Source organism: Amblyomma americanum, chromosome 1 (genome assembly GCF_052857255.1).
Source record: "Amblyomma americanum isolate KBUSLIRL-KWMA chromosome 1, ASM5285725v1, whole genome shotgun sequence".
NCBI lineage: Eukaryota > Metazoa > Arthropoda > Arachnida > Ixodida > Ixodidae > Amblyomma > Amblyomma americanum.
This window is the reverse complement of record NC_135497.1, coordinates 159999383-160026031: the sequence shown is the minus strand read 5'-3', so window position 1 is coordinate 160026031 and position 26649 is coordinate 159999383. Positions and strand designations below refer to the sequence as shown.

General features: G+C 48.4%; 2 protein-coding genes across 5 annotated transcripts in view; one reads left to right on the top strand and one right to left on the bottom strand.

The window, feature by feature from the left end:
* The first annotated feature begins 2793 nt into the window (after window positions 1–2793).
* Window positions 2794–11146, top strand: LOC144114055 (U-scoloptoxin(01)-Er1a-like). 4 transcript variants are annotated; one of them, XM_077647511.1, is made up of 4 exons: window positions 2794–3041; window positions 4908–4995; window positions 6745–6785; window positions 7348–11146. In XM_077647511.1, exons 2-4 carry the CDS (start codon window positions 4971–4973, stop codon window positions 7774–7776), a joined length of 495 nt encoding a protein of 164 aa, XP_077503637.1. In that variant the 5' UTR covers window positions 2794–3041; window positions 4908–4970; the 3' UTR covers window positions 7777–11146. The 4 variants fall into 4 exon arrangements, with proteins under 4 accessions (XP_077503637.1, XP_077503635.1, XP_077503636.1 ...); XM_077647509.1 differs by having other exon boundaries at window positions 2794–3521; window positions 4928–4995; XM_077647510.1 differs by having other exon boundaries at window positions 2794–3521.
* A 1012-nt stretch (window positions 11147–12158) lies between these two features.
* Window positions 12159–26649, bottom strand: part of BBS4 (Bardet-Biedl syndrome 4) — a 45820-nt gene continuing 31329 nt past the window's right edge. Inside the window, exons 8-12 of the mRNA XM_077647508.1 lie at window positions 20556–20777; window positions 19385–19556; window positions 18231–18300; window positions 13128–13266; window positions 12159–12457 (exon numbers count right to left, since the gene is read on the bottom strand). Of these exons, the coding sequence (XP_077503634.1) occupies window positions 12332–12457; window positions 13128–13266; window positions 18231–18300; window positions 19385–19556; window positions 20556–20777 (729 nt within the window). The 3' untranslated portion in view covers window positions 12159–12331. The remainder of the gene's footprint in view (window positions 12458–13127; window positions 13267–18230; window positions 18301–19384; window positions 19557–20555; window positions 20778–26649) is intronic.

The window sequence follows — 26649 nt, the reverse complement described above, 5'->3', positions numbered from 1 at the left end:
GTTACCCCTGCCTTTCTCATTTCGTTGCCTCTTCATTCCTTCTGCTTCTTATCCTGTGTGCCTTTTTTTTTCTCTAAGCCCTTTCGTTTTTTTTATTCGAATGTATACCGACGTTTTACTGTGTGTTTCTTTCACACGTTTCATATATCGTATAGTTTTCACTATATTTTTTTTTACTTTCTCAGCAGTACTACCACTATTTTTCCTTTAGTTTTTGGCTTTGTGTGTGTGTGTGTGTGTGTGTGTGTGTGTGTGTGTGTGTGTGTGTGTGTGTGTGTGTGTGTGTGTGTGTGTGTGTGTGTGTGTGTGTGTGTGTGTGTGTGTGTGTGTGTGTGTGTGTGTGTGTGTGTGTGTGTGTGTGTGTGTGTGTGTGTGTGTGTGTGTGTGTGTGTGTGTGTGTGTGTGTGTGTGTGTGTGTGTGTGTGTGTGTGTGTGTGTGTGTGTGTGTGTGTGTGTGTGTGTGTGTGTGTGTGTGTGTGTGTGTGTGTGTGTGTGTGTGTGTGTGTGTGTGTGTGTGTGTGTGTGTGTGTGTGTGTGTGTGTGTGTGTGTGTGTGTGTGTGTGTGTGTGTGTGTGTGTGTGTGTGTGTGTGTGTGTGTGTGTGTGTGTGTGTGTGTGTGTGTGTGTGTGTGTGTGTGTGTGTGTGTGTGTGTGTGTGTGTGTGTGTGTGTGTGTGTGTGTGTGTGTGTGTGTGTGTGTGTGTGTGTGTGTGTGTGTGTGTGTGTGTGTGTGTGTGTGTGTGTGTGTGTGTGTGTGTGTGTGTGTGTGTGTGTGTGTGTGTGTGTGTGTGTGTGTGTGTGTGTGTGTGTGTGTGTGTGTGTGTGTGTGTGTGTGTGTGTGTGTGTGTGTGTGTGTGTGTGTGTGTGTGTGTGTGTGTGTGTGTGTGTGTGTGTGTGTGTGTGTGTGTGTGTGTGTGTGTGTGTGTGTGTGTGTGTGTGTGTGTGTGTGTGTGTGTGTGTGTGTGTGTGTGTGTGTGTGTGTGTGTGTGTGTGTGTGTGTGTGTGTGTGTGTGTGTGTGTGTGTGTGTGTGTGTGTGTGTGTGTGTGTGTGTGTGTGTGTGTGTGTGTGTGTGTGTGTGTGTGTGTGTGTGTGTGTGTGTGTGTGTGTGTGTGTGTGTGTGTGTGTGTGTGTGTGTGTGTGTGTGTGCGCGTGTGTGTGTGCGTGTGTGTGTGTGCGTGTGTGCGTGTGTGTGTGTGTGTGTGTGTGTGTGTGTGTGTGTGTGTGTGTGTGTGTGTGTGTGTGTGTGTGTGTGTGTGTGTCACTTCGGGGCTTCCTTGAAGCCAGCTTGTCAGGGTTATTGAGGCTCTGAGTCCGCTTTCATGTGTGTGTGCGCGCGTGCGAACGTGCGAACGTGTGTTCTTGCTCTCAATTCTTTTCGAACTGTTGTTTTATTTCATTTTTATTCCATTTACCCTCATCCCATTATGCTGAAGGAGCCTGAAACACGCGGCCCGCAATGTACTGGCGTGCGGCCCGCTGTCCCGAAAGGTTTAAACCTTCAGTACAGAAGCACCGTGCCAGTAACACCTTGTTTCCTTTTCGATCCTCATCGTATTTCTTCATCGTTGCTCACCATGTCTTACTTGCGCCAGAGGCTAAACATAATTTTTGTTCGAACACTTGCATGAAAAGGGAACTACGTTCCTTGAAGGTGATTGCATCTACTATGTGGGATAGGTGCCTAATGTACAGGTTGTAGGTGATTTGTGGAATGCAGTCTTTTCTTTTTGTTTTTTAGTAACGCGTTACGATTTTCCAGAAAAACACTGATGCCTCGGGAGCGTTTTCTATGGCTGGTTCCGGCGGACAGCCAAGAAATCTATGATTCTAAACAGCCCTTAAAATAGACCGTAGTATTTCTTCTCCACAGGCATGGATGCTTCACAGCTTCAAGCTAAAAAAGAAAGACATCGGCCGCGAGACAAGTTTAGAAAGGCGAAATCCTTGCAGAACTACAAGCCATACTTTTCGTCGGTGAGGAGCAAAATTTTCTATTCCTCCGCTCTATATACTTGACGCGACGAGTTTCGCTTTTCTGATGCTGACCTGTCGCAGAAAAAAAAAATATTTTTTTTTCTTTTACACTAACATATATATTTGCTCAGACGTAATGTGTGAGTAGTGTGAAACCTCAAGGCGGTACGCCTGTCGCGCAAGGACTCTCGGCTGTCTTTACAGCCAACCGGTCAAGCGCGCTGAATGACGTTGTGGCCATCGATTAAAAACCCACGAGCGTACATTTCTATCCCTTGTAGGTGCATAACCGTCGTCACTAGTATGGCGAACCATGTCGGATTTGTTGACCAGTCTTTGCAGCGCCGGCATATCTCGCGTCTTCCTGCATGCATCCGAAGTTTGCACGGGAGCCGTACCGTGAAGAACGAGACAGCGACAGGCCGGGTCACGAGGGGGCAGAGTTGAATTTTAGAATGCGTGACGGGAGCCGGCACTGCCAAACCGGTTGTCGCGCAACGCGAGTAGTACCAATGGGCTCGCCCATCTCCTGTCAGAAGGCAATAATGACTGAAGCAGTTTTTGGAACGTAGTTGCGTTTGTCGATACGCGCTCGCTATTTCTAGAGCCTCGAAGAAACCACCGAGGGCGAGACGTCAGCAGAGATAAAACGCGTGCAAGCTTCGCAGTATGCCGGCCGAGAATACAACGAGACGGGGAAGAAGGATCGGGCCTGGCAGGGGGAGGCCGGCCGAGCCGCGTCAGAGCTGTCTCCTGACGAGTCGAGAACGCGCGATTCGCAAGAAAAACAAACCGACGCGCAAGAGAAGAATGAAAAGACGAGCGAGGAAACAAGCCGGGCAGCTGCGGCTGCTGCTGCGTCCCTAAGCTCGTGCTGAGTGCTGGCGCGAGGGGGACGTGCCGTGCTCGCTGCCCAGCGGAGCAGCGAAAACGACCGCGGAGCGCAAGACCGCGCGGCGGGGCGAGCGGTCATCCTGGCAAGGGTTACCAGTATATCGCCGCGAAGCCTTCGCGTCGGCGTTTTCCTCGCTGGGCAGCCGCCGCCTCTGACGGAAGGATGTCAGGAAGGTACGCTCTCGGGGGAGGTCAGGGAAGTCGCGTCCCGAGCATCACGCGCACAACGCCATACCCCTCCGCCGGTCGACCCCCCGGCCGAGGGGGAGCCCTGCAAATAGGCTCCACTGGCCCGTGACCCTCGCCCGGGCGCATCTCTGCGCGAGGCTGAATGGACGCCACTTTTCCTTTCGGCCGCAGAGAGCATTTTGACGAATTGTTCTCGACGCGGCTCGCCAATGAGCAGCTCCGGTGGAAAGGAGAGGCAAGCCGCCTACCCGCTCGCCCTGAGCACGGGACCGTCGGATGCTATAAGAGATGGTCCGGGCCCTCCGGGAATCGCACTTTTTCGCGACCCTTTCTTTGCCTCCTTGTTGGGAACCGGGCGATTCGAGTAGCGCCGAGCAGCAGCTGTTCGCCGACTGACGCGCGCAGTGACTCCACCGAGGATTCGGATTGACCGTTCATTTCTCGTGCCGACTACAGGAAGCTGGGGTAAGCTCGGTCTGTCGGTCCCTGCCAGCTTTCTTACTTGAAGCTTTCTCAACTAAGTACTTCCAATTGTAAAATTCCTTGCCAGCCCTTCTCCTTTTTCTTCTTCATATTTTCAGCGTTCATGAAAAAAGGAAATTGAGCTTTGTCGACAGCCTACTGCTTTGTTTCGGTTTTGCTCGCTGCCATCTTCGAAGCGCAATGTTTGTTAAGTGATATTTTGCAGTGCCGTCCTCTTCGATATTTTTTCCCCTTTAAAGAACGATTTGAAATCCTCATCAATGCACGTGTTCAGGCTGTTATGGAATGGGAGGAGAAAGGAACACTGGGGAACTAAGCTTTTCTCGAGCGTTTCTTTCTCTTGGTTCAGAGCTGACAGATACGGTTAGAAGTGAACGATTATCGTGTGACCGTTAAACGTAAGGGAGCGGAGGTGCTAACGGGACCCCGATCTCGCCGCGTATGTTCCGAGAAAGACGTCTCGCAGGGATTTATGCAAACAGCGTGTTATTGTTAGGGCATAACTCCACTCTAATTTCTGATTGTATATTGCATTGGTCTGCCGTCAACGTGGGCTTGTTAGAGACCTGCGGGTCAAAAGAAACGGAATGCAGACTTTATTCGCCAACCTCTTCGAATGTAAAGTTGGATCGTGTGTGATCGGCACCATGGTGGTCATTCCCTTCGCCCACCGCGATTGAACACCGCATAATATTTAACAAATCACGGCCTTACGCGTACAAGTACAAAGTGCGGAGTGCTCTCTACTGCCCTGGATTTACACTTACGTCCGTGCCAAAAGCATTTGCCCCTGTAGCCGAATATGCGGGGTGCCGTGAAGTGACCATAATGCGATGTGAATTCTTAGCAGGACAGCTTATCTTACTATCTACAGCTTAGCAGAACGGGTATAATAACGTATCCTTGCACTTTCCACAAAGACTATTCCTTCTCAAGCCTTAGCTCACTTTTCATATACCATGGTCTTTCGTTTTTGATTGTAAAGGCTGTTCTCACTTGCACTACACAGGCGAGTGCGTGCATCTCCCTTTAACTTAAGCCAGTCTCCGCTGAGATCACTTATTGCTTTTCATATTGTACAGCTGGCGCCAGAAATTTATGGGATGCGGGTGTGCGGCAAAACAAAATTATTTCTCCACCGTCACGTAAGCCAATAGCTTGAAATGCCTGCTTGACAGCATCCTTCCATTGGATTCAATACCAGGCGACTATAGGTCACCAGACAGCGTTTCAGTAAATTTTACCTAGCACATGCGTTCTGTAAACTTTTGCTGCCGACTGTGCTTGCTGGGTTTTTTTTGCAAAACTTTTGCTCTGAATTACATTCGGGATTCGTTTTGTTTTTTTTTTTTGGCATATTTCAAACAGATCCTTAATCTTCATTCCAGTCAGGCCGAACCTCTTCACCCAGCCATCTCACGTGGCTCTGCTATGATGAAGCTCTACATTCTGCTCGGTTTGTAGCCACTTTATTTCCATTTGCATAAGTACGCGCTGAGCCTTGCCGATGACGAAGAGAACATGTCATTCTGCATTAAATACCACCAAGCACGCTGTTTTCTTCAGATTCATGCAACGTGAGCCAATGAGTTTTAAGAAAAAGTTGACTGGCACATATTGTGAGCTTTAAATTGAAAAAAAGTATTGTTGCTGGTAGCTCATAGCGAGTGGGATTAACTGAACAGTTTGTTAACTGTTACTGACGAGCTTTCAAACAGCTGGCGACACGAGATCGCTTTCGATTGGAAAGCTGTCAGGTGTTAAAAGATAGCAGTGAGAGAACAACTTTTGTCGCTGTAGCATAAGGGTGAAAATGTTTTCCGCACTATAAAGGTAGCCCGCCAAATCCGAAGTGCATGCGGCAGGAGAGAAGGTATGGTATTTACCATGCATGCGCTCCTGCCGCATACATTTCGGATTTGGCGCGCTAAATTTGGTACCATATACCGCGCAATCCGAGAATCCAGCGCTCGGCAGCTCATTTGACATAGCGTTCGCAAGTTATGAGAACGATAGCTTTCGGCCTTCTCTGGCAGTACCAGAAGTTATGAACGCGAAATAATTCGCTTCCAGATCTGTTGCTGGCTCGATAGAACAACACGCTTCCGGAAGCCGAAGCATCGGACTCATATATGTTCTACTGCATTGCCGGCTGCCCCATCATGCCGTTATGAGAGCTGTACTTCACCGGGCTTCCGAGTGCTTCCTTCGAGCTCAAGGGGAGAAAAATGTTGAAAATTAAGCAGTCTTTTTCCAAAATTATGCAATCAGTGGTTTACTGTGCTTTCCAGTGAAGCTTTTTGCGTGTCGCCGGATGTTTAAGAGGTATATCTGGTTAATTTGGGATCTATGGAGTAAGAAAACGCTCATGATTGCTCTCGGTGGCTGGCAGCATTTGATTTTTTTTCTTTTAGTTTCACTCCGGCAAGTAGTTCCTGTTTTTTTTAAATATAATTCCTGGCTGAGGTTGCTTGGGACACCTTTTATACTATGCGCTGAGATCTCGTTGCTTGTAAATAGCACCAGGTAGTCTAAATTATTCCGGAGCTCTCCACTACGGAGTGGCTGCTTGGATGCTTCTGTGCATAGATATCCATTAACTGTTGCAATATATTTGGGATGGATTGCTTCGTATGCTATTGTAATATGCATCTTTCTTTCTTGCAGTTATATGGAAAGATAATAGTCTCCAAATTATTTCTTACATGGCCGCTGTTGGCTTGTTTCGTTCACACATCTAACCACGCTATCGCGGTCCAATTTTTTATCTGCCTTTGCAACGTACACGTAGCTTTTTAGCCAAGGCTGGAAAGCCACAGGTGCTGAGAAAGGCTGCATTTTCCTAATCGGCTAAAAACTTCCGGCACGTCATAAAAAAAATTGTTGATGAAAAAAAAAATGAGCTTCATTTTCGTTTTTTTTTTCTTGAACCTAATGCAGATTATTAACCTGCGAACAAAAAAACGCCTCCAATGTCGACAAGGAAATTGTGTTTCTGATTACCTCATTTCCTCATTGTATATAAGTCATTTTGAATTGTTAAGAATTTCAACAGTTTTGGATGCAACGATCTGCCGCTTTTTAGGAGCCGAGTATATGCATTAAATGAGCTCGTTAAGCCTTATATCGACAATACGCGGACAGTGCATCGTCCGAACTAATTCGTTCCATTCTTTCTGTCGCTTTTTTTTTATTTCCACTAAAGCTTTGTTGGCGGCAACGGAGGCTGCAAAAGTTCACGCAAGGGTAAGTTATACCTTGTATTTCTTTCTGCATTTCTCTACCTAAGTGTTGAACGAAGCCTATCTGTGAATCTATCGAACGTTGGTAATAATTCTCTGCGAGCGCAAGCAGCGCTAAAGACAACAGACAGGAGATGTGTATGTGGACCGCAGCATGCATGGAAGATAGTGGGAGCCGAGTTTGAAGATGGTGGATGAAGGGCGGAGTTGTCAGAAGTTATCTCACAAAACCCTCAGTCCGTGAACGGGCAGCGCCTCTTTCTTTGGCTACAATGATCAGCTAGCGTCTTTTCGCCGGTCAGTCAAGCAGAGCTTCTATGTAGAGCATGTTTCATGAATGAGGGCCGAGCTTTCAATAGTGGGTACAAATGAGGCAATACCGAGGTCTCTCACAACGATTTCGTCCTGAAAACGCACTGCGTATCCGACACACAGACAGTTCTGGACTCGAAAACTTCACTTTTCATCATCCGGAAGTAAAGATGCGTACAGCCGCTCAAGGGACTCGGTGGCGTGTGAAGCGCACATACCCAGTTGACATTGCCGTGATATTCCTTCGCGGACAGACCCGGCGAGCCGCGTACGAGCTCCCCGACGGCGTGGAGTTCGTGGTGGGCGGCGTGCAGACCACTTTCCAGTGCGAGCGGGGAGGCTACTTCGCCGACGTCAGCAACAACTGCCAGCTGTTCCACATCTGCAACGAGATCTACAAGGAGGACGGCTCGGTGGAGCTGCAGCAGTACACCTTCTTCTGCGGCAACCAGACCGTGTTCAACCAGCTGAGCCTTACGTGCGCCCACCCCGAGGAGTCGGTGCCGTGCTCGAACGCGCCCGACTTCTTCTACATCAACGACAACATCGGCCGCGTGGGCACACAAGCCCACACCGAGGACGACCTGCAACGGGCGGCGCCGCTTGTGCCCGGCTTCCAGCAGCAGCAGCAGTTCGCGGCCTCCAACAAGCACGAGACCAGGCTGCTGCCGCCACCCAAGTGAAGAGCGACCTTTCCGCAACATTGCAACTCGGAACACCAGTGACACTTGGCTTCCTGTTGGTATTGTGTGTCATGCACGCGCTGCCACTTCATGCTCGTTTTCTTAGCACCGCCAGTAATGTAACGTCATTTTGTCTCTTCGCAACACAATACTAGACTTTCGCGCTGCCTCGCCTGAATACGCGAATGCACTTTGGTGCAGCGCGAAATGACAGCCTATCGCGTCATTGCGGGTAACCCTCCGGCGCGCCTGTGTCATCTCGTCTGCATGGGAATCGGTGCCTCGCAGTATGTCCCACCGTGTGTGTCGGCCGCACGTCGTCCTTTGTGCGAAACTGTGACGTTCGCGATCAGCAGCTGCTGACTCTATTGTTGTGCGAGTTTTGGCCCCACACTGTAGGCCTTTCAATGTTTGCTTCGTATGAGCACAGGCGTTGTGTGAAAAGGGAAGGCTATGCAGCACGCTAAAAACAGCGGCAAGCACCATGGATGAAGTGAGTGATTCTGCGGTCGGGATGTAGTTCGAAAGTGGCAGGCGAGGGGCCTGTCACCTCGGCTTAGTGATCGCTGCGACAGCACAGGGGTCATCAGCAAGCTTGGCACGACCGCTGAGATGACCGGTCGGTAAAAAATTAAGCCCCGTTATACTGTCGCAATATTCATCCTATAATCCAGCTTCGGTGATGGGTTCTCTTACAGAATAATTCTTGAAGACAGCGGACGAGCGATTCCCACCAAAAGGTGAATGCTGAGAAACGTTTAGCACAATTCTGCCACTGCCGTCTTCACCATAACTCATACGTAGAATTTTCAAGAATGAATAAGATATGAAGATGGGTACGGCTGGAAGTTTTTATTGTTATGAGACGTGTTTTTAACTACTCGCAACCCGTGTGAATGAAGCCTTTATGAAGCAGCACTAAATCCACAACAATAACATGAAGTGCTTACTTAAAGACAGGAACGCGTTTTGTGTGATATGCCGATGACAGTTATTTTCATACACTAATGAACTAGCAAGGCTTGGTTCGAACTTCAGGGTTTTTCGCTTTTGTTCGGTTTCGGTCATCTCCCACTGTTGCTTTTTAACTCAATCATATTTCCATCATTTCACATCAACTAATCTTTTTTCATCACTGAGGTATGAAAGGAAAGGATAGAAACCAAAGATATACAATTGTGTGAACAATGCCGAAAGACCCAGACCAAAGCTGTCACAGCCAAACACACCTCTCGTATAAATGCTTGGGGTTGCTGTCCGTCGTGCAAACTCTCTGTGGCTACAGAACTAGATATATCACTAGTATAACGGACTTTCAAAATGCCAAGCGAAGCATTTCTTAACCACGTGCAGTTCCCGCGCATAGACTTCGTCTATCCAACCACCGCAAACCTGCGCTCCGATGTCGTGTCAAATAGATGAGTAGCAATCAACGTGACACATTTTAAGCAGAACTGTACAGAACCTGGAAATATCAATCGAATTCAAAATACACATTCCTAGTGTAGTCATCGCGAAGCTTTGAATGCAAATAGGCGTTCCACCGCTTTCTTCGTTGGCTCACCGTTTCACCCAACACAAAGCACTGCTTTCCAGGCAGGCTCACCCTGGCGGTGTGCTTAGCGTTCTCTACTAGTCTGTACTGGCCACGGAGCAAGACTATACAGGAGGTGAAACTCCCGTCTGCGCGAGCGAGCGCAGGCGACCAGATAGTCACAGTTGCATGCGCCGACGGGGGCGCATGCAGTGGCCGCACCTTGCTGCGCCTCGTAGAAGCAGCAGGGGAAAAAAATAAAAAAAAATGCAGCGCCCGGGCAGGCGCGCGCTCAGAGCAGACGACAAGCAGACGAGACGGGTGTTTGCTTCAGCGGTCACGCCGTGGCGTTGTATTTCAGTAGTTTCTTTCCAGGTCGCCAGCAGGATAGTGGCGCCGCGGGCTTGTGACCTTTTCTGGTCGCCGCAGACGGCGGAGTTCCCACTCCCTATAGTCTTCCTCCGTGGTCCTGGCGTATCGCCCCCTCTACAAATACCGGGATCAGTACGCATAAGTGGCCCCTCACAGCATCTTTATATGACGCTGCTGCCGGCTTGCGTCAGGCCGCGCAGACAACACTTCAGCAAATCACGTGGTTCCAGTTGCGAATGCTGTCCCGACGAACGGCGCTTTCACGAGCCACTGAGGGCAAATACAGTTATGATAACACTTTCGCCAGCATAGTAAGCACGGTGTGGAAAACTGGTTTCTGAGGAAAGGAAATGGCGCAGTATCTGTCTCACATCTCGCGGTAGACACCTGAACCGCGCCGTAAGGGAAGGGACAAAGGAGGGAGTGAGAAAAGAAAGGACGAAAAAGGTGCCGTAGTGGAGGTCTCCGGAATAATTTGGACCACCTGAGGATCTTTAACGTGCACTGACATCGCACAGCACACCGGCGCCTTTTGCGTTTCTCCTTCATCGAAACGCGACCGCCGCGGCCCGGTTCGAACCCTGGGAACTTCGGATCAGTAGCCGAGCGCCCTAACCAATGAGCCATCGCGGCGGGTCAACTGTGTTCCATAGCTCGCATTTTGGCACTGCACGACCTATGCAGTCCTACTGATTCCCAGTGACTGATATGCTGCCTGTGTCTCTGCCATTCCTGGCGACGGACTGTGTACGACACAAGTTCAGAGACGCTACATTGTTTTGTGCAGTCGAGGGCAAAATGAAACGTGATCAAAGGAGCGCACAACCAGACTTGTTGTCTTCTTGTTCGTTTGGAGTCTATATTTTCAACGGAGTGGTGTCCCTGAGGTTTGGACGCCTAGCAATACTGCCATATGTGAACTCCAAATAATCAACTGTGAGCCACGCGTTACTTATCGACAAAGTTTACTTTTATACCGGGCGAACATTGCATGCGCCAGAGGCGTCAATAGCAGTTCTGGGGGGGAATGAAAAGGCAAAGTCTTCACACCATGACCTGTGCGCAAGCATATATCCTGCAAGTTGTACCTGTATAGCTTGGCCTGTTGTCCCGTTTACGTGCTTTGTGTGTTTGTGTATGATGTTTCATTGCACATTTTGTTTTGTAGCATACTCTTTTGTAATTTCCCGCTTAAAATTGTGGAGACTTAATAAATGTGACAATCAATTCAAATCGCTGCAGTCACGCCCATTCGCAGTTCTTGTGGGCCTACAATGGGCCTGCACTTGGTGCACTGGAAAGCTGTGTCTGACAGTGAAGAAAGAGTCTGGGCAGTCTGTAATTTACTGCGAGGTGTACTTTCGCATTGCACAAATGACAGCCACTTGAGTTCGTGGGTCGTAAAATGCAAAAAGACAGCAAGGTCACTGAGCGACACTCCAACAAGAAAAGAAAAAGCAATAAGATTCGGTGAAGCTGAGGTTCTGGAGACCACGGATCAGGTTAAAACTTGGTATTCAAAAAGGAGAAGATATATATATCGCTCATACATAACTTCACTACTTTTCACAGCGAAAATGCACAAAGACACTGCGGCCTTCCTGGCTCATTTCTGCAGAGAAGTACACAGAATGGCTTCGGTTCAGAAAACTTTTCCTGGTAATCCATATCGGTGCATGAAAGAGATCCTACGAGCAAGTTCAAGCAGTCCTGACATTTAGAATGCCCCGCAATTAGCCTAGTGTATCTTCATTTACTATCGCGTTATCTGGCAGTTCTCGCATAAAAAAAACACTGCAGCTTCTATCAGAGGCTGGAAAGAAACGCGAGCTGTTTTAAGCAACTATGGCAGCTTTACAGAAGCGTTGCGGCTTGCAGCGTGCAAAGTTTTAGTTCGCATCGGGCGTGGGCACTGTCATCAACGGAGGGCAGTGAAGTTATGTTCTGCTGTGCATGGCTATCCTTGCTGCTCGTCACTACTCAGAAAAGTGACGATAAAAATTTCCCAGCACGCTGAATGGGCGCCTTTTCTTTTCTTTTTCTCGGGAAGGTGCAAATGCTGTGCACGTAGCTATTTGGTACTGCGGCTTTGCCTGCGCTGGAGCCGGTCATTCACTCAATTATATGGCTGCAGGGCAAAAGCGCACGCATCACGCATCAATTACATTGACTAATGTTGATTGAAGCAACATTAACAATCGAGGCAATGTGCACGAATGACCGAAAAAGAAAAAAATTACTTCGTATGGCACTGCACTTTATGTTGGCATAACTACACCCATTGGAGCACACACGTCCAACGGACGTCCGGTTAAGATCCGAAGGGCTGTGTCCCAAACTGGATTCCAGTGGAGCGAACAAACGAATGTATTTTTTTCGGCGCACATTCTTTCGCACCAGTGGATGTCCTGCAGATGATGATTATTGGATAGAATGTCAGCTTCTAAATCTGACATCAGTCGGTACTACAGTCGGTTACAACTCAAGACGAAAAATAATATATGCTATGCTGCCAGAGTGAAAGTCGTAAGCATGATGTCTATACAGCTCGAAATTCCATAGGTAATTAACAGAAGAGTTTATTCCTTTTTGCTACGGGGGCAGCTTGCGTCACTACATACACGCTAGCGAGCCCTCACTGATGGGCCTTTATTCGCTTCGCTCTTGCGAAGACTCGTCGTTTCTGTCCGGCGAGTCCGGCACTTCGTCGTAGCTCTTGCTGTCCGTGCTGGTCGACTGCAGGGAACTGGACAAGTTGTTGGCCATTTGCGTCACCTGGAAGCGACGCAGAGCAAACGTCGAGGCTCCTCACACACCGAATGCGAGAGCATCTGCCGCCTTCTGTCTTTAAAGGTTACACCACGTCCACCGCGACAAAGTCGACTCGAAGAGGAGCGCGCCACGCTTGATATTAATTGGTTTGTAATAGTTAGAAAAGGTCTTCCGCGGTGACGTCACGCGTCATAACGTCTCATTTCTGGCAGCAATTATAGAATATTATAACCATTCAGCTTGGCAGAGATATCATCCACATTTTTGCAGATTGAGAATATGGAGCGCATGCAGACATAGACCTATGGCGCAGAAAAACAATAAAAAAGAGCCTAATTTTTTTCTTCCTTAAATAGATTTCTCTCTAGACCAGAAGGTTCCCCGCTCCTAGCTACAAAAGCTACAGATATGTCCCGCGCGGAGCTTTCCCGACATGGGGTTGAACTAAAACTCCGCACGCGCACGCGCACGCACAAGCAGACTAAAGATCTTTAGGCTGCTTTCGGTGAAATTTAGACTGTTCCGCGTTCGGATTTCATCGGCAAAAAGCAGCTGGCTTTTCCTGTATTATTCTTCAGTAAGACTGGGAGGTGGGCGTGAGTGGGCGCTGCGATGCACGGCGTGAAATGCGCTCATAGCCTACGGGTGTGCACACAGTGAGTAGCGCACTCACCGCCGCGTCAATTTCGACTCCCGAGTTCTGCTGCTGCTTGAGGCACCGCTCTTCGAACTGCGCGAGCAGCCTGGCCGCAGCCTTGTGGTCGCCCAAGTCGTGCATCAGCACTGCGTAGTTCAGGCATACCAGGGGTTCCCTGCGCGAACAAAGGTGGGGGAAACAGGGCGGAATCAACCATACGCGAAACAACTATAGCCCAGATATACCGCCGGAACATCTATACCTCGCAACGGGGGCAGCTACAGATATTGTTTGCACTTGAATTACGAAGGCAGGGGTGGAAAAAGACATTTTGAACTGTTAAGCGCGCCATCTCAGCGGTTTGCCTTAGAGTTGAGCATTCTTTTCTTTTTTTCTGTGTATGTCGCCTCCACTGGTGCTGACTTTACCAGCTCAAACGTGCATTGGTGGTATTTCCCCGTAAGAAGCTATAGTGTCGGCGTGCATAATTTGTTCTTTTTTCTTTTTTTCTACAGTGATAGCTTCGGATTACATTTTCCCAACACGGTGGCGTTAACGTGAAGGTGGCCTAGCACGCCCCAAACTCTGTGACGGTGGCGGGCGAGGCGGTACGGTGCGGTAGATGGGGATACACTCTAAACACACTAATACGCCTATGTGGGAGTAAATAAAGGGAGTAAGCTGTCCTCTAGCGCACTCCCTTGTATAAAAGGGGGTGCGCTATAGAAGACAGCTTACTTCCTTTTTTTACTCATTTCTGCTTAGAGTGTAGGTGCAGGTGATGTGAGAGGAGACAATCGATATAGGATGGAGAGCACGAGCGTTAGGTGGGGGTCTGACACTGGAGAATAAAACGTCATGTCATGTTGGTTGGTCAAGCTTACGGCGTCTAGAAGCTTCGGTTGTCACCCTTGTTGCAGGGCTCGCGGCGTTCGGTTCGGTTCCAGCCAAGTGCTGGGAAAGGCCAAGTTGACCAAGCACGGTATATCTCGACGCAACGGCGGCAGTAATTCGATGCGTTCGGTTAACCTCGGAGGAATACCAGACTACATCGGCTTGCGACGCATCTGCAGCGAAAAGCTCTGCGTGTCCGGCTGAGCTCAGGAGCAGACAAGGAGACCAGGATCTGCGGTGCCTCTTCTGGGCAGGCTTGGCGTGCTCGGCTTACAGAAAAGCTACGCTTCTCGGGTCGCGACACGGCGGCGAGGACCCCATGCGCTTGTTTATGATCAGATAAGTGTTAGCTCACTCCAGCTTGTGGCTATAAGTCAGCAAAGCTGGCTCGGTGATGCAGTACATTATACCGTCTTTGACGTGTACGAGAACAAATCTCATAAGAACAGAGAACTTGCCATCTGTAAGCCTACAGAGGTGGACAACCTCATGAGGTCGACTTCAACCTCAAAATGACCTCAACCTCACGTGGTGAGGTGAAGTTGAGGTGAGGTCGGCGACGGCTCGATATTTTGTGAGTGAGGTCAGCAACCAGATCTCAAAATCACGCGTGAGTTTGAGGTAGAGTGAGGTCGTCATTCAATGAGGTCGACATTTTGAGCTCAAGACTTTTTGCAGTTGCCACGTCTTACTCCGACGAGTGCCGCTTCCGAAGCGGAGTTGCAGCGCATCACCGCAGTGTTCATGCAATGACGCTTGGTGTTCGGTTTCAGCTGTTTCGACAACCGGAAGCCACAGTTCCCACTTAGCTTCCGGTGCTGCGCCGTAATGTCCGTTCAGTCCAAGCCTACAGGAAGACGCACCCCTCTGGTCTTCCCGGAAGGAGTGTTACTGTCACAGCACGCAACTCTCCCTCCCCCTTGCCCCGTTGGCGTAGCACCCGGCTGCCTGCCGGTCGGCTCAAACTCCCGGGAGCGCGCAAAGCACGTAACTCACGTTGACCCGCGGTAGCTTTGTGTGATGCCGCAAACAAATAAGTTCAGTCCAACAAGCACGCAATAAATTTGTCGCAGCGCTGACGGCCCCTAGCAAGACTGCTTGGTGTTCATGCTCGTTGTCGGCGCTGACGTCATGGCTATTGCCTTGCAGTCGAATAAAGGGGATCCTGCTGTGCATCACAATCTGACTTAACAGAAACCGGAGTAGTCGGCACAGGCGAGAGAATGTGATTCAAGTGGTTCCTAACAAGGACACCTGCTGATTTGATTAAAAAAGCACGAAGCCAGAAAAACCTGTATAACACCGCCGAAGCTTTTGATCGGTGACTTCCCCCTTCGAATCTCACACTAATTCTGTATATTCCGGTTTCGTAATGCAAGCAGATGCAAAAATAATTTCACTTTTTTACCCTTCCGAAGAACCTCTCTTTTGGTCTCCGGTTCCTTGTTACTTCTCGGAAATTCGCTTATTATGTCGAAACACCACACAGCATAGCGGTGTTGCAGCGGCGAAAAAATGCTAAACTATAATGAATGTATGGTGATGTGGTAACTGATTCCTTTTCCTTTTTGAACCCCAGGTGGTCGAAATTTCCGGAGCCCTTCACTACGGCGTCTCCAATAGCCTGAGTCGCTTTGGGACGTTAAACCCCGATAAATCATAAACATTTTCCTTTTTTAAATGAAGATGTGGGAATGGCACTGATTATATGCTCGCGCTGTGCTGCTGAGTCGCTGTTTCAAACCTTCTAGCATGACGTTTAATGGGGCACGCTGTTGTTAGCTTCTGTTTTTAGTGTGCGATTTTTGTTTGTATGTTTCTAATCATTCTATTTTTTTTCTTTTCTCATATGGGATCAGTTAGGATGGCGGCCTGCCTTGCAGACGACTAGGCATTACACGTTATCTTTCCTTTAATTATTTTGCAGATACCCATCGTTCACCTTAAACGGCTTCACCGAATGTTCGCGCGGTGCTCGTGGATAAAAAGCGTCGAGGATGCTAGCGTACCATTCATGAGTTCAGTTTTGAAGGAAAACAAGTGATTGGCTTAAAGCAGCTTGCCTCAGACTGGTTGACGAAATGGTACCCAGAATTCTGTTGAGGCGTATGAGTACTTAGGCTTTTTTTTTTTTTTGCCCCGGGGGGGGGGGGGGGGGGGGGGGTCTCGGAAAAAGATTTCGCTGCGGCGAAATTTCAGCGGAGAGCCATGGTGCTCTTGGCAACTTGACAGGGAGAGCGGTTCACGTTGCCCATTCTAAGCCAGTTGTTTTGAACCGTGTGAGTTTAATAGTTGGCACAGTGTTCGAAGAAGTTATCTAGCCCTGTCTTTCAAAATGCCACGGATTCACCGAGTCATCGGAGAATTCCCAGGATTTCGAAACCATTACCATCGCCAACTGGAAGGAAGTGGAGGAAACGGGGGAGGGTCTTGACCTCCCAGGAACATCAACATCATCATCCTTAATTATTAGCTGCAGGTATTCCTATTTCCCCGCACAGTCATTGTATTCGGTTGCTGGGTAATGTACAATATTTAATCAATATTCTGGCAACTTTTAATTTGGTATCGGTATATCAGACTTCCCCGGGCTCATAAGGATACACTATTAGCATCATCATCATCGCCATCATCTCGAGAGTCAAAGGCATGTGTCGTTGCACGATCTTTGCAGTATGTGATACATGAGAACTGGCGCGTTTACCTGCTGGACAATCCGAATGTCATTAATGTGGGCCGGGTTGTGGGCACTCTTTTTAATGCATCATGCGCGCATGTGTAGTAATGTTAGATCCATATGTATCTTGAAATGGTGGTGGAAGGGGGTGGATGGGGCCTGGTATTACGAGAAATTACATCGTTCCCACGTGAGTAGGTGTGATGTCATATTACGGCGTCGTCACGTGACTAGGTTTGATGGCACATTGCATCGCTGTCACGTGACCTGGTATGACGTCATACTCACATGATGTCATCACTAATTGTAATAATTAGTCTTACCGTTACCTAGTTGTATTAATTAGCATTAATTAATTATTTGGCGCCATCATCTTCGTCGCGTGACTCATCGGCTCGTGACGCCGCATGGCGCCGTTCCTTGCGGACACTTTTTTGCGGATATGACCTTGAAAGTGAGCCATCTAAAGCTTTCGCATTAATAAGAGAAGCCGCTCGCTTCTACACAGACATAAATACAACGTGCCTCTGTTGGTGTACTACAGTCGCAGCTTGTTAAGTGTTTTCGAAGGCAACATGCAGAGGACTGAAAAGAGCATTCTCGCTATGCCGGATAGAGCTAGAAAATCGAAATATACTGATATGCGTCCGCATAACCGTCGCATTGGAAAGTACATCGACAACCAGTTTCTTTATATTCGGTAACTATTCTCAAGCCTAAAAAGAGTATCGTGAATACCTCCCACCCCCCTGCTCCCCATTTCTGGTAGATGGTGTAGAAGGTCTGTGTTTGTCAATTGCCGGTTCGTGCATGAATGAGCGAGATGCTTTCAATACGAACAAGTATACACAAAGCAAGTTGCCAAATATTGACACATATAAAGTACTCACCGACGTACTTGTGGTAACGGCGTATGGGACAACCCTGCCCGCAGGCCATATGCTCTCTGAGGGTTAATACCAGATTATAAGCTTCTCCTATTGCGTGCACATCAATAGTGTCTGTACACACCTTATTAAATAATATCATCATCATTATGGCTTTCCTGTCTGACAGGATTCTCAGAATTGTTTTTAACTGAAAAACTTCTTACTCGATTTTTGTTTTGTCTTTAGTTTGTTTTCTGAGGAGCAGCCGACCTCAACCTCACAATTTGAGGTTGAGGTGAGGGTGAGTGAGGTCAATAGTGGCCTCAGGAAAAGTGAGGTGAGGGCGTCTAAGGAGAACTCAGCTGATTAGGTTGAGCATCCACCATCATCATCAAGCATCCACCTCAACTGATGAGGTTGAGGTTGAGTGAGGTCGGCAAATTCTTTTTGAGGTTGAGGTGAGGTCCAAATTTTTGAGGGCAAATGCCCACCTCTGGTAGCCTATCCACTTCATGATGCGCAGGGCACAGCAAAAATTGTTGGAGTTTTGGCTCACTCTCAATTTTGTGTATACAAGAGTGTGTCGTAATGTAGCCCATAGAGCCGACAGAAAGATGCAGTGACAGAGAGGCACTGCACGCTTCGGCACTGAGGAAGTAAAAACGTGAATGTAGCAAAGCGCCAGTTGAAGCTACGTACTCGTCCAGAGCCATGGCCCTTTCGTACGCCCGCTTCGCGTTGTCCGTGTCCTGGAGGTTCCGCAACGCAACTGCAAACCCAATTAAAAAGTACGCGCTTGTAACAAACACGCCGCAGAAAAAAAAACTTAATACTTATGTGTTACAGATGCTCGAAATGAGTTTCTGAAGGGCGGAATCCTATAGCGAACACTACACAGTAAAACAGTCGCTGTATAGTGTCTATCATGCTTGTTTCTCATTTGACAGCACACCAGTGGATACCGCTTGGAGAGCCTGTCAGTCATTCAAGAAAAACAAAATGTTACTCGAAACGGAATGCAAAGAAATGTTCCTGGCTGACATGTAGTTCACATATGCTGACTGACCATGGGAAAAAGAAAGGAAGAGAGAAAGAAGCCGTAATTTCTTTCTGAATCCGCGAGCACACTGTCAATCCTGGTGCATCAAGGACCTGATGAGATTCGCTATGCCTCCACACAAGAAGCAAACTGCACTAAGTAAAGGCAGATACCAGTCATGCTACAAATTTTCATGCAGTACGCTAGTCAAACGCCAAACTCCGGAGGTAAGCTCCGACTATGCGCACAGAACCGGACACAACTCTAGCTCATCGTGCTCTATAGTTTCTTCTTCCCTGAAGATGTCGCTCTCGGTGCAGTCGACTCGACTTGCCGCACAAAATTTGCTCTCTGTGTCCAGTTCCCTGCAATCCGGACAGTTACCGCCACCGATCCAGTTGGCTCGCTTTTGAGCGGGCAGCCTCTTAGATGGCACAGCGGTTCACGCCACCGGAACTAACGGAGAGCATGGAGGCTCCTGCGGTGAATAGCGTACGCGACGCTTCGTGCTAAGCGCAATGTGAAAATGTCCCAGAAGGATATCGTACTTTTAAGCGTGCATGCCCTTCATACAAGGCAAAAGAAACAAAGCACCTGTGGTTGCTATCACTTGACGCAGCACGGCATCGTGCTTATTGTATTGGTAATTTCGCCTGAGCAGAGGATCTCTATTTTTATTACGTTTCCAGTTCACATGAAGCTAGCCACCTGCAACATAATTGTACTTGGCGCCGAAGGTACGCCTGTCCGATCGCAAATGATGAACCCGCGCATGTTGCATTTGGTGCTCATTATAGCCGCAGTGGTGGCCTACTTGCGAGCAGCATGAAAAGCTGTCCGTTGCGGGGGTTGAAGTGGACGGCGGCGTTGAAGAAGTGGTAGGCGGACGCGTACTGCTCCATGGTCAGGTGCACCAGGCCCAGGTTGTGCAGGATCTGCCAGTCCATGGGGCTCAAGTAGTTGGCTCGCTTCAGGCAGCTGATGGCCTGTAACGCATGCTTCTTTGCATTGCATGCCTCTGTAGCACGGCATGCATGCGCCGCTGTGCTCTTAGGCTCTGATATCGCCAAGGGTCACGCCCCGTTTAGGAAAAATACATTTTGGTGTGTTGCCTAATTAAAACATGAAAAATAAAGTAGTCAGCTGCTAACTGAACCTTGAGTAGACGCTGTGAGATTTTCTGGCGCTCTACAGAAAAAAACCAAAAAAACTCAAAGGCAACAGTACCTCACGGGTGCCAGCTGGCTAACGAGACAGGAAGGCTTCCGGCGTCAAAAATGAAGGCTTCTGATGAAATGTGTTCTAAAAGAAATGACATTAATGTATGCAAGCAACGGAAAGATAAGACATATATTTGGGTTAAGGTACACGATCTCGAATGCAGTGAAGCCCTCACTTCGGCGCCACAGCTGAACGAAACTTCCTTGGAATGTTGCGTCGTTGTCACTGTGATGACCGGTAATGTGGCATGTCATTATTAATTACATTCACCTTTCATGAAAAATAACTTTCAACGAAGGCAGCCACAGCGCAGCTTGCCCAAGGTATCTGCTTAGTTCCAAATCGGGCACAATTCACTCCCTTTTTTGCAGCACTACAAGAAAATACAATATCTAACATGCTGACCCGCCGCGGTGGCTCAGTGGTTAGGGCGCTCGGCTACTGATCCGGAGTTCCCGGGTTCGAACCCGACCGCGGAGGTTGCGTTTTTATGGAGGAAAAACGCTGAGGCGCCCGTGTGCTGTGCGATGTCAATGCGCGTTAAAGATCCCCAGGTGGTCGAAATTGCTTCCGGAGCCCTCCACTACGGCACCTCTTCCTTCCTTTCTTCTTTCACTCCTCCTTTATCCCTTCCCTTACGGCGCGGTTCAGGTGTCCAACGATATATGAGAAAGATACTGCGCCATTTCCTTTCGCCCAAAACCAATTATTTTTATTAACATGTCGCCACGAGCGAGTGAAAGAATAACAAATAGCGCACTTACCGCGACGTACTTCTTCTTGCCAAAGAAGCACATGCCCACATTGTTCCAGAGCGCGGGGCTCTCGTCAGGCACCGAGGCTACAGCGCGGTACTTGGTCAGCGCCACGTCGTAGTCCCCGTAGGTTTGCATGATGCTGCCCGCGGCCAGCACAGCCGGCGCGTAGCTCGGGTCGCTGGCCAGGGCGGCGCCCAGGCGCTCGAACGCCTTCGGGTACATGTTGCACTGCGAACGACAACTATACGTGAGCACCACTGGCCGGAGGCCAAGTCATGCCACTTTACCGGCCCAGCCACAGCACGAACAGCGTTATATTTCAGCACTCGTTCCAGCCCCGAGTGGAATAGCTGCATGCTACGAGTTTAGATGGTATAAGCGGTAAACATGTGACAATGCGTCGGGAGTGCGGTGAAGAATAATAATTGTTTTTTTTTTGGGGGGGGGGAAGGAAATGGCGCAGTATCTGTCTCATATATCGTTGGACACCTGAACTGCGCCGTAAGGGAAGGGAAAAGGAAGGGAGTGAAAGAAGAAAGGAAGATGGAGGTGCCGTAGTGGAGGGCTCCGGAATAATTTCGACCACCTGGGGATCTTTAACGTGCACTGACATCGCACAGCACACGGGCGCCTTAGCGTTTTTCCTCCATAAAAACGCAGCCGCCGCGGTCGGGTTCGATCCCGGGAAATCCGGATCAGTAGCCGAGCGCCCTAACCACTGAGCCACCGCGGCGGGGCGCGGTGAAGAGCGACGGCGACACTTCTTAGTGTTTTGTTTTTGGCTTAGCTAGCGTCTAGTTTGTGCCCAATTCTCTGTAAAATAAAATTAGACACATCATTTCCCTCTCAAAGGTGTTGTTGTGATCGGAGGCCCCGACAGCGGGAACAGACGAGCCCGGCAAGCGCCATCGAACTATGCTTGACCCAAATGTGCTGTCGTCCTGAGAAGAGGATTAGGAACGGCTCCTGGCGACGGTGAGCTGTGACGAAAGGCCTCTCATCCCTTCGTCCGGAGTATGGATTGCGGTATTTCTCCCGAACTGCGCCCTCACGTGGACCGGCAGAAAGACCCGAACGAAGGCGCCGGACCCTCCTCGCTCGCTTGCACCGGCGCGGCCAGACAAAGCGGGGGCGGACACGGCTGATTCATCTTACCCTCTGGAATGCCCGGGGCCGTCAGGACGCATCTTTCCGGAGGGAATCACCGCCTACAAAGCCAACGACCTTATGCACATGATCAACCCGTCGGAAACCATATTCCAGGAAGCCTCTTTCCAACGGAGGGGGTCACCGCCTGCTAAGCCAACGACCTTATGCACCTGCTCAACCGGTCGGAAACAGCTTTCCAGGACCTCAAGGCGCCAGGATTCCTTATCGCCTGTGCACGTGTTTGTGGGGGCGGAGAGGTCACGGGGTTAGGGAAGAGACTATGAAGAGTGTGTCTGCCCATTGGACGCTTGATCAGCCACCGGTTTCCCTAGCTAGATGCCTAGGGAATATCCAATGTATTTAAGCCGCGATTTGGCTGGTTTCACGGCACTTCATCTCTGGCTTTTGGGTCTCCCTGCTTCTGTTGTAAATTTGTAGCACTTCATCTCTGACTTTTGGTATCCCTGCTTCTCTTGTAAATATGTAAATAAACTTTCAAGTTTTCCAACCCTCCCGAAGGCTTCCCTCCGTCGTCTGCAGAGTTCATCGTCATGCGGTGAAGACCTCGGTCCCGATACCCAAGCATATCAGTGTCCAATAATGGGCTAGTTGGCAGTTCGGCAACCACTATACTCGCATCTCGTTTTCACACAAAAGTGTCGCGGTGAAGAGCGACGGCGACACTTTTGTGTGAAAACGAGATGCGAGTATAGTGGTTGCCGAACTGCCAACAGCCCATTATTGGACACCTTCGAGAGGGAAATAAGGTGTCTAATTTTATTTTACAGAGAATTGGGCACAAACTAGACGCTAGCTAAGCCAAAAACAAAACACCAAGAAGCTCACGAAAGCGAGCGCTGTTTTTCTTTCATTTGTTTTTTTTTTCTCCGCACCACAACGCCTTTTCGCGTCGTCTTCTGTGGAAGTCGATATCTCGCAACGCTTCTTTCTCCCGATGTCTTTGGGTTCGTCGCTACACAACCGACTCAATTGGCCTCAGAAGGGCAACATCTTTTATCATACTCATATTAATCCAATCAGCTTATAGGATAGCGTCTCGGTTCTGTCGGTGGAAATAGTTACTGTTTTTTTCCTTTCCTCGTGACGAATTAATAATATTATTCTTGTGCTACAGGCAGGATAACATGGCGCTCGCACTGTTGCTGCTTTCCGCATTCAGCTACGTTGCAAAAACATAGCACGACGTATACTACGTCCGCAGCTATGGCTGGCTGAAGAGCTGATGAACAATTGCACATATACTCTCGAAAGCCCAAAACGAAACAACCGCCGCCGTAGCTCAATTGGTAGAGCATCGCACGCGACATGTAGAGATCGTCTGTATGGCTCCCAACAGCATGTGGTTGATCGACTTTTTTTCTGCTGTCTGTGAAATTATGTCCTGTCTAATTGAATTACCTCCTCTAAAAACATTTAAAATATAATCACATTCCCCTATGCTCCCCTTGGCTTCATAGTGCTCGCTTCGTTCGCGAGTGCGTGCGTGCGTGCGTACCTGCCTGCGCGTGTCTTTAAACCAAGCCACTTGAATTCTTCGCGCCTGTCTGCTCACATATGTTCGCGATCGGCTACTGTAGTGATCTCTCCCTGAACGCTTTTGGGCAAATATATTTGTCAGCACTTACTATAGTGGTTGCTACGCACTTGAAGTCGCGTTGTAACATCTGACTCGAGTTTGCAGTTCATTGGCCGGTGCCTACCACCTGAAGGAGAAATCACAAATCCAAAGTTGACGTCCTTGTACTTTTGATCTCTAACCATGGCCCTAATGAAGGAGGGACTGGGACTGGCGTATTTGAAAAGCTGCTCAAGACAGGTGCCAATGCCAGCTTGGTTTTCCTTGGATCGGCCAAAGCTAGATGCCAGTCGAGGAGCACTGTCCACAGCCGATGTCGATGAGGGGTCACACAGAAGTACAATGAATAGGAGAACGTAACGGACAGAGAGAAGGAAGAAGGACGACATAAAATAGAAAGGTTGAGAAAGAGATGACCACTTCCTAGTTTTGCGTAGAAACCGAGTTCTGGCCATGGTTTATTCGTTATCGCCGCTTTGTTAAATTCGTGGCATGCGTCCACTTTGCACTAATTGTGACGTCAAACTCAACAGGAACGCGTTGCTCTTCCAGCGCTATTTCATTATGGGGTGGGGTGGCTGTCACAAAAATTCATTTTTTGCTCACATTGCCACCTATACAGCAAGCAGAGACCGCATTTTCTAAAATTCCTTCTCCCGATTTATTTACTGCCCCTCTGGTAGCTATCTGCTGTGACTTCACAGCTGATACAACTGGAAAACAATGCCACTCATCGACTGCTGTATCATAGGTGTTGTTGACCAATGGCAAAGAGGCAAAGTAATGAATCGGAAGAAGACCATGACAGCGTTAGATCCCAGCTTCCAACCAGCGAAGACGGGAATCACGTTCGCGTTTTGCAACCGATTTTTGCTGCGTTAAGCGCGCCGAAGGTGAGGTCAGGACTTTCAGTTTCATTGCAGCGAAACGTAAGAAGCGTGTCTTCGCTTTTTTTGGACCGTCGTTATCTCAAAGCATTTGAGGGAATACCCTAAGGCGGAGTTGGTTTCAATTTAGGGAGTTAGTTACTTATTAGCATCCACCTGAGGGCAGCCATACGGCTACAAAGGAAAGCTATGCAGCTAATCTTTGAAAATTCACGATTGAAGAAAATTCTCCTTGTTCCGGGGCTCGAACCAGGGGTCACCGCATGCGCAGAGCAGTCGGTCTACCAATTAAGCTAACCAGGGCCTGCTAGCCACGCGGAATCGAGCCCGGGATTGCGAGCAAAGTTTTCTTCATCTAGGAAGTTTCTGCGAAATCTGTACAGCTTTTCTTTGTAGCCGTATGGCTGCCCTCAGGTGGATGATAAGGTTTAATCACTCCCTTAACTGGATCTTCGTTAGCGTAACTCTATGGGAACCTAAAAGGTTCGGCTGTCTGTAAGGGGTCGTTTCCACCCAATGGAAGAAGCCTTTTCCCTCCCTATGGAGATTTTCTCTTCGTCCCCTTTCCACCCTCTCCATCCTTCTTAATTCACACACTCTCATGACACTATTTATTTGTTTAGATCCACGTACCTCGCCTGTGAAAGAATGCTGCGCGTGTAAAAATTGAAAGTGTTGGCAAAACAACTTGAGACGATCCCGTAAAGTGATCGTTCTGCATGTGCACCGCTGTCCGTGCTATAGCAATAACGGTCCCCGCTTTTTCGCTTGTGTCTGTTCAACCTATTCAGACACTGTTAACACAATTGTGTATATTTATTTATTTATACATACTGCTAATCCCATTCGGGATTGTTGCAGGAGGGCGAAATAGGGTTAGTAAAAGCTGTTCATAAAATACATCATTTTGGTGAAGATCGTAAAATAGTCAACTAATAGTAAGGGTAAAGCAAAGGCACTGGAATTAACTATGGAAATACAACCAAAAATACAACAACGCAGAATAACAATACAACGAACTGTATCATAATCATATCGAAACAAGGCAAATTAATCTCGCAATAGGCGTCATGACAGAAGTTACATCGCAATAGTTACGTCGCAATAACCGCAGCTTTTTGCGAGGGTGTGATATTGCTAACACTGATTTCTTGGTTCCATACTAATTTAGCACTATTTGTACTGCAACTGAAGGGTATTCAACGCTGTGTAGTGAGCTCGGTAAAAAAATGTTATTAAAACCGCCACCTTGGCCGCCCATACTTCCACACAGCCATTTAGAGTAATTCTGTTGTTTTATTCTAGGTTTCCAACATCAAGTGCAGCTTCGAAGAAATTGTTACTTGACTGCACGATTATTACAGTGCCTATTCGACAAATCTGTGGCGCATCGCACTGCTCGAATGCTATACTCCAATGTATTTGTAAAACAGTCATCAACTTTTTCTTTGCTGCTTTCGTTGTTATTATTTCCAAGAAAAAAATCTCATGGTGTGCCGGAAAATTATGTCCACAAGCTATTTCAGATCAGCCCGAGAACTGTACCCCATGTATGCTCTTGAGAAGAGGACAATGGCTTAGCGGAACGTAATTAGTATATTAATGCAAGAATGCATATAACGGCTGCATTATCATCTATCTTTGTCCGCCCGTCCGCCCGCACCACGAGAAAACTCGACAGAATAAAACACGCGCACGGACAGGCGTAGGTTTGAGTGGGATTCGAACCCACGCGCTTTAGGTTCCCCCCCCCCCTCTCCTTCACTTGGCATACAGGCATGCAGGTAGTATATATATATATATATATATATATAAGTTAAAGGAAATGAGGGGCCCGTTTGACAAATTTATGAAGGGAGCCAACAGTCACCGAAACCAAGGTGCATAGGGGAACGTTAATTTTTTATATATTTTTTTATAGTGTTATGCTTATCAGTGGGATAATAATACTTAGATTAATAAATCGCTTAAAGAAAATTACTTATAAAGCAGCAGAAAAAACAACCATGCCGCCGGTGGGATCCGAACCCACGACCTCCGAATATCGCGTCCGGTGCTCTTACCAACTGAGCTACGGCGACGGCTGTCCAATCTGCTGCTCTCGTTGGAATTTTATGTTTACTGGGTGTAAGCGAGCCTTGAGAGTGTTCACCAGCGCCACCCTCGACCATAGCGGCGGACGTAGCACGTCCTGTAATACCGCGAGCGTGACGTAGAACGTCATCTAACGGCGAGGGCGGAAACTGTGCGAGAGCCCTCTTATGCTACCTATGACATCAAGACTGCCAGAACCGAGACCCTCGTTAAGCTATTCGCAGACAAGTTAAAGGAAATGAGGGGCCCGTTTGACAAATTTATGAAGGGAGCCAACAGTCACCGAAACCAAGGTGCATAGGGGAACGTTAATTTTTTATATATTTTTTTATAGTGTTATGCTTATCAGTGGGATAATAATACTTAGATTAAT

Coding starts and splice junctions, on each gene's coding strand:
- LOC144114055 (XM_077647512.1), top strand. Junction 4,996..6,744: donor GAAGCTCTACATTCTGCTCG/GTTTGTAGCCAC, acceptor TTTCCACTAAAG/CTTTGTTGGCGGCAACGGAG. Junction 6,786..7,347: donor CTGCAAAAGTTCACGCAAGG/GTAAGTTATACC, acceptor CTTCGCGGACAG/ACCCGGCGAGCCGCGTACGA.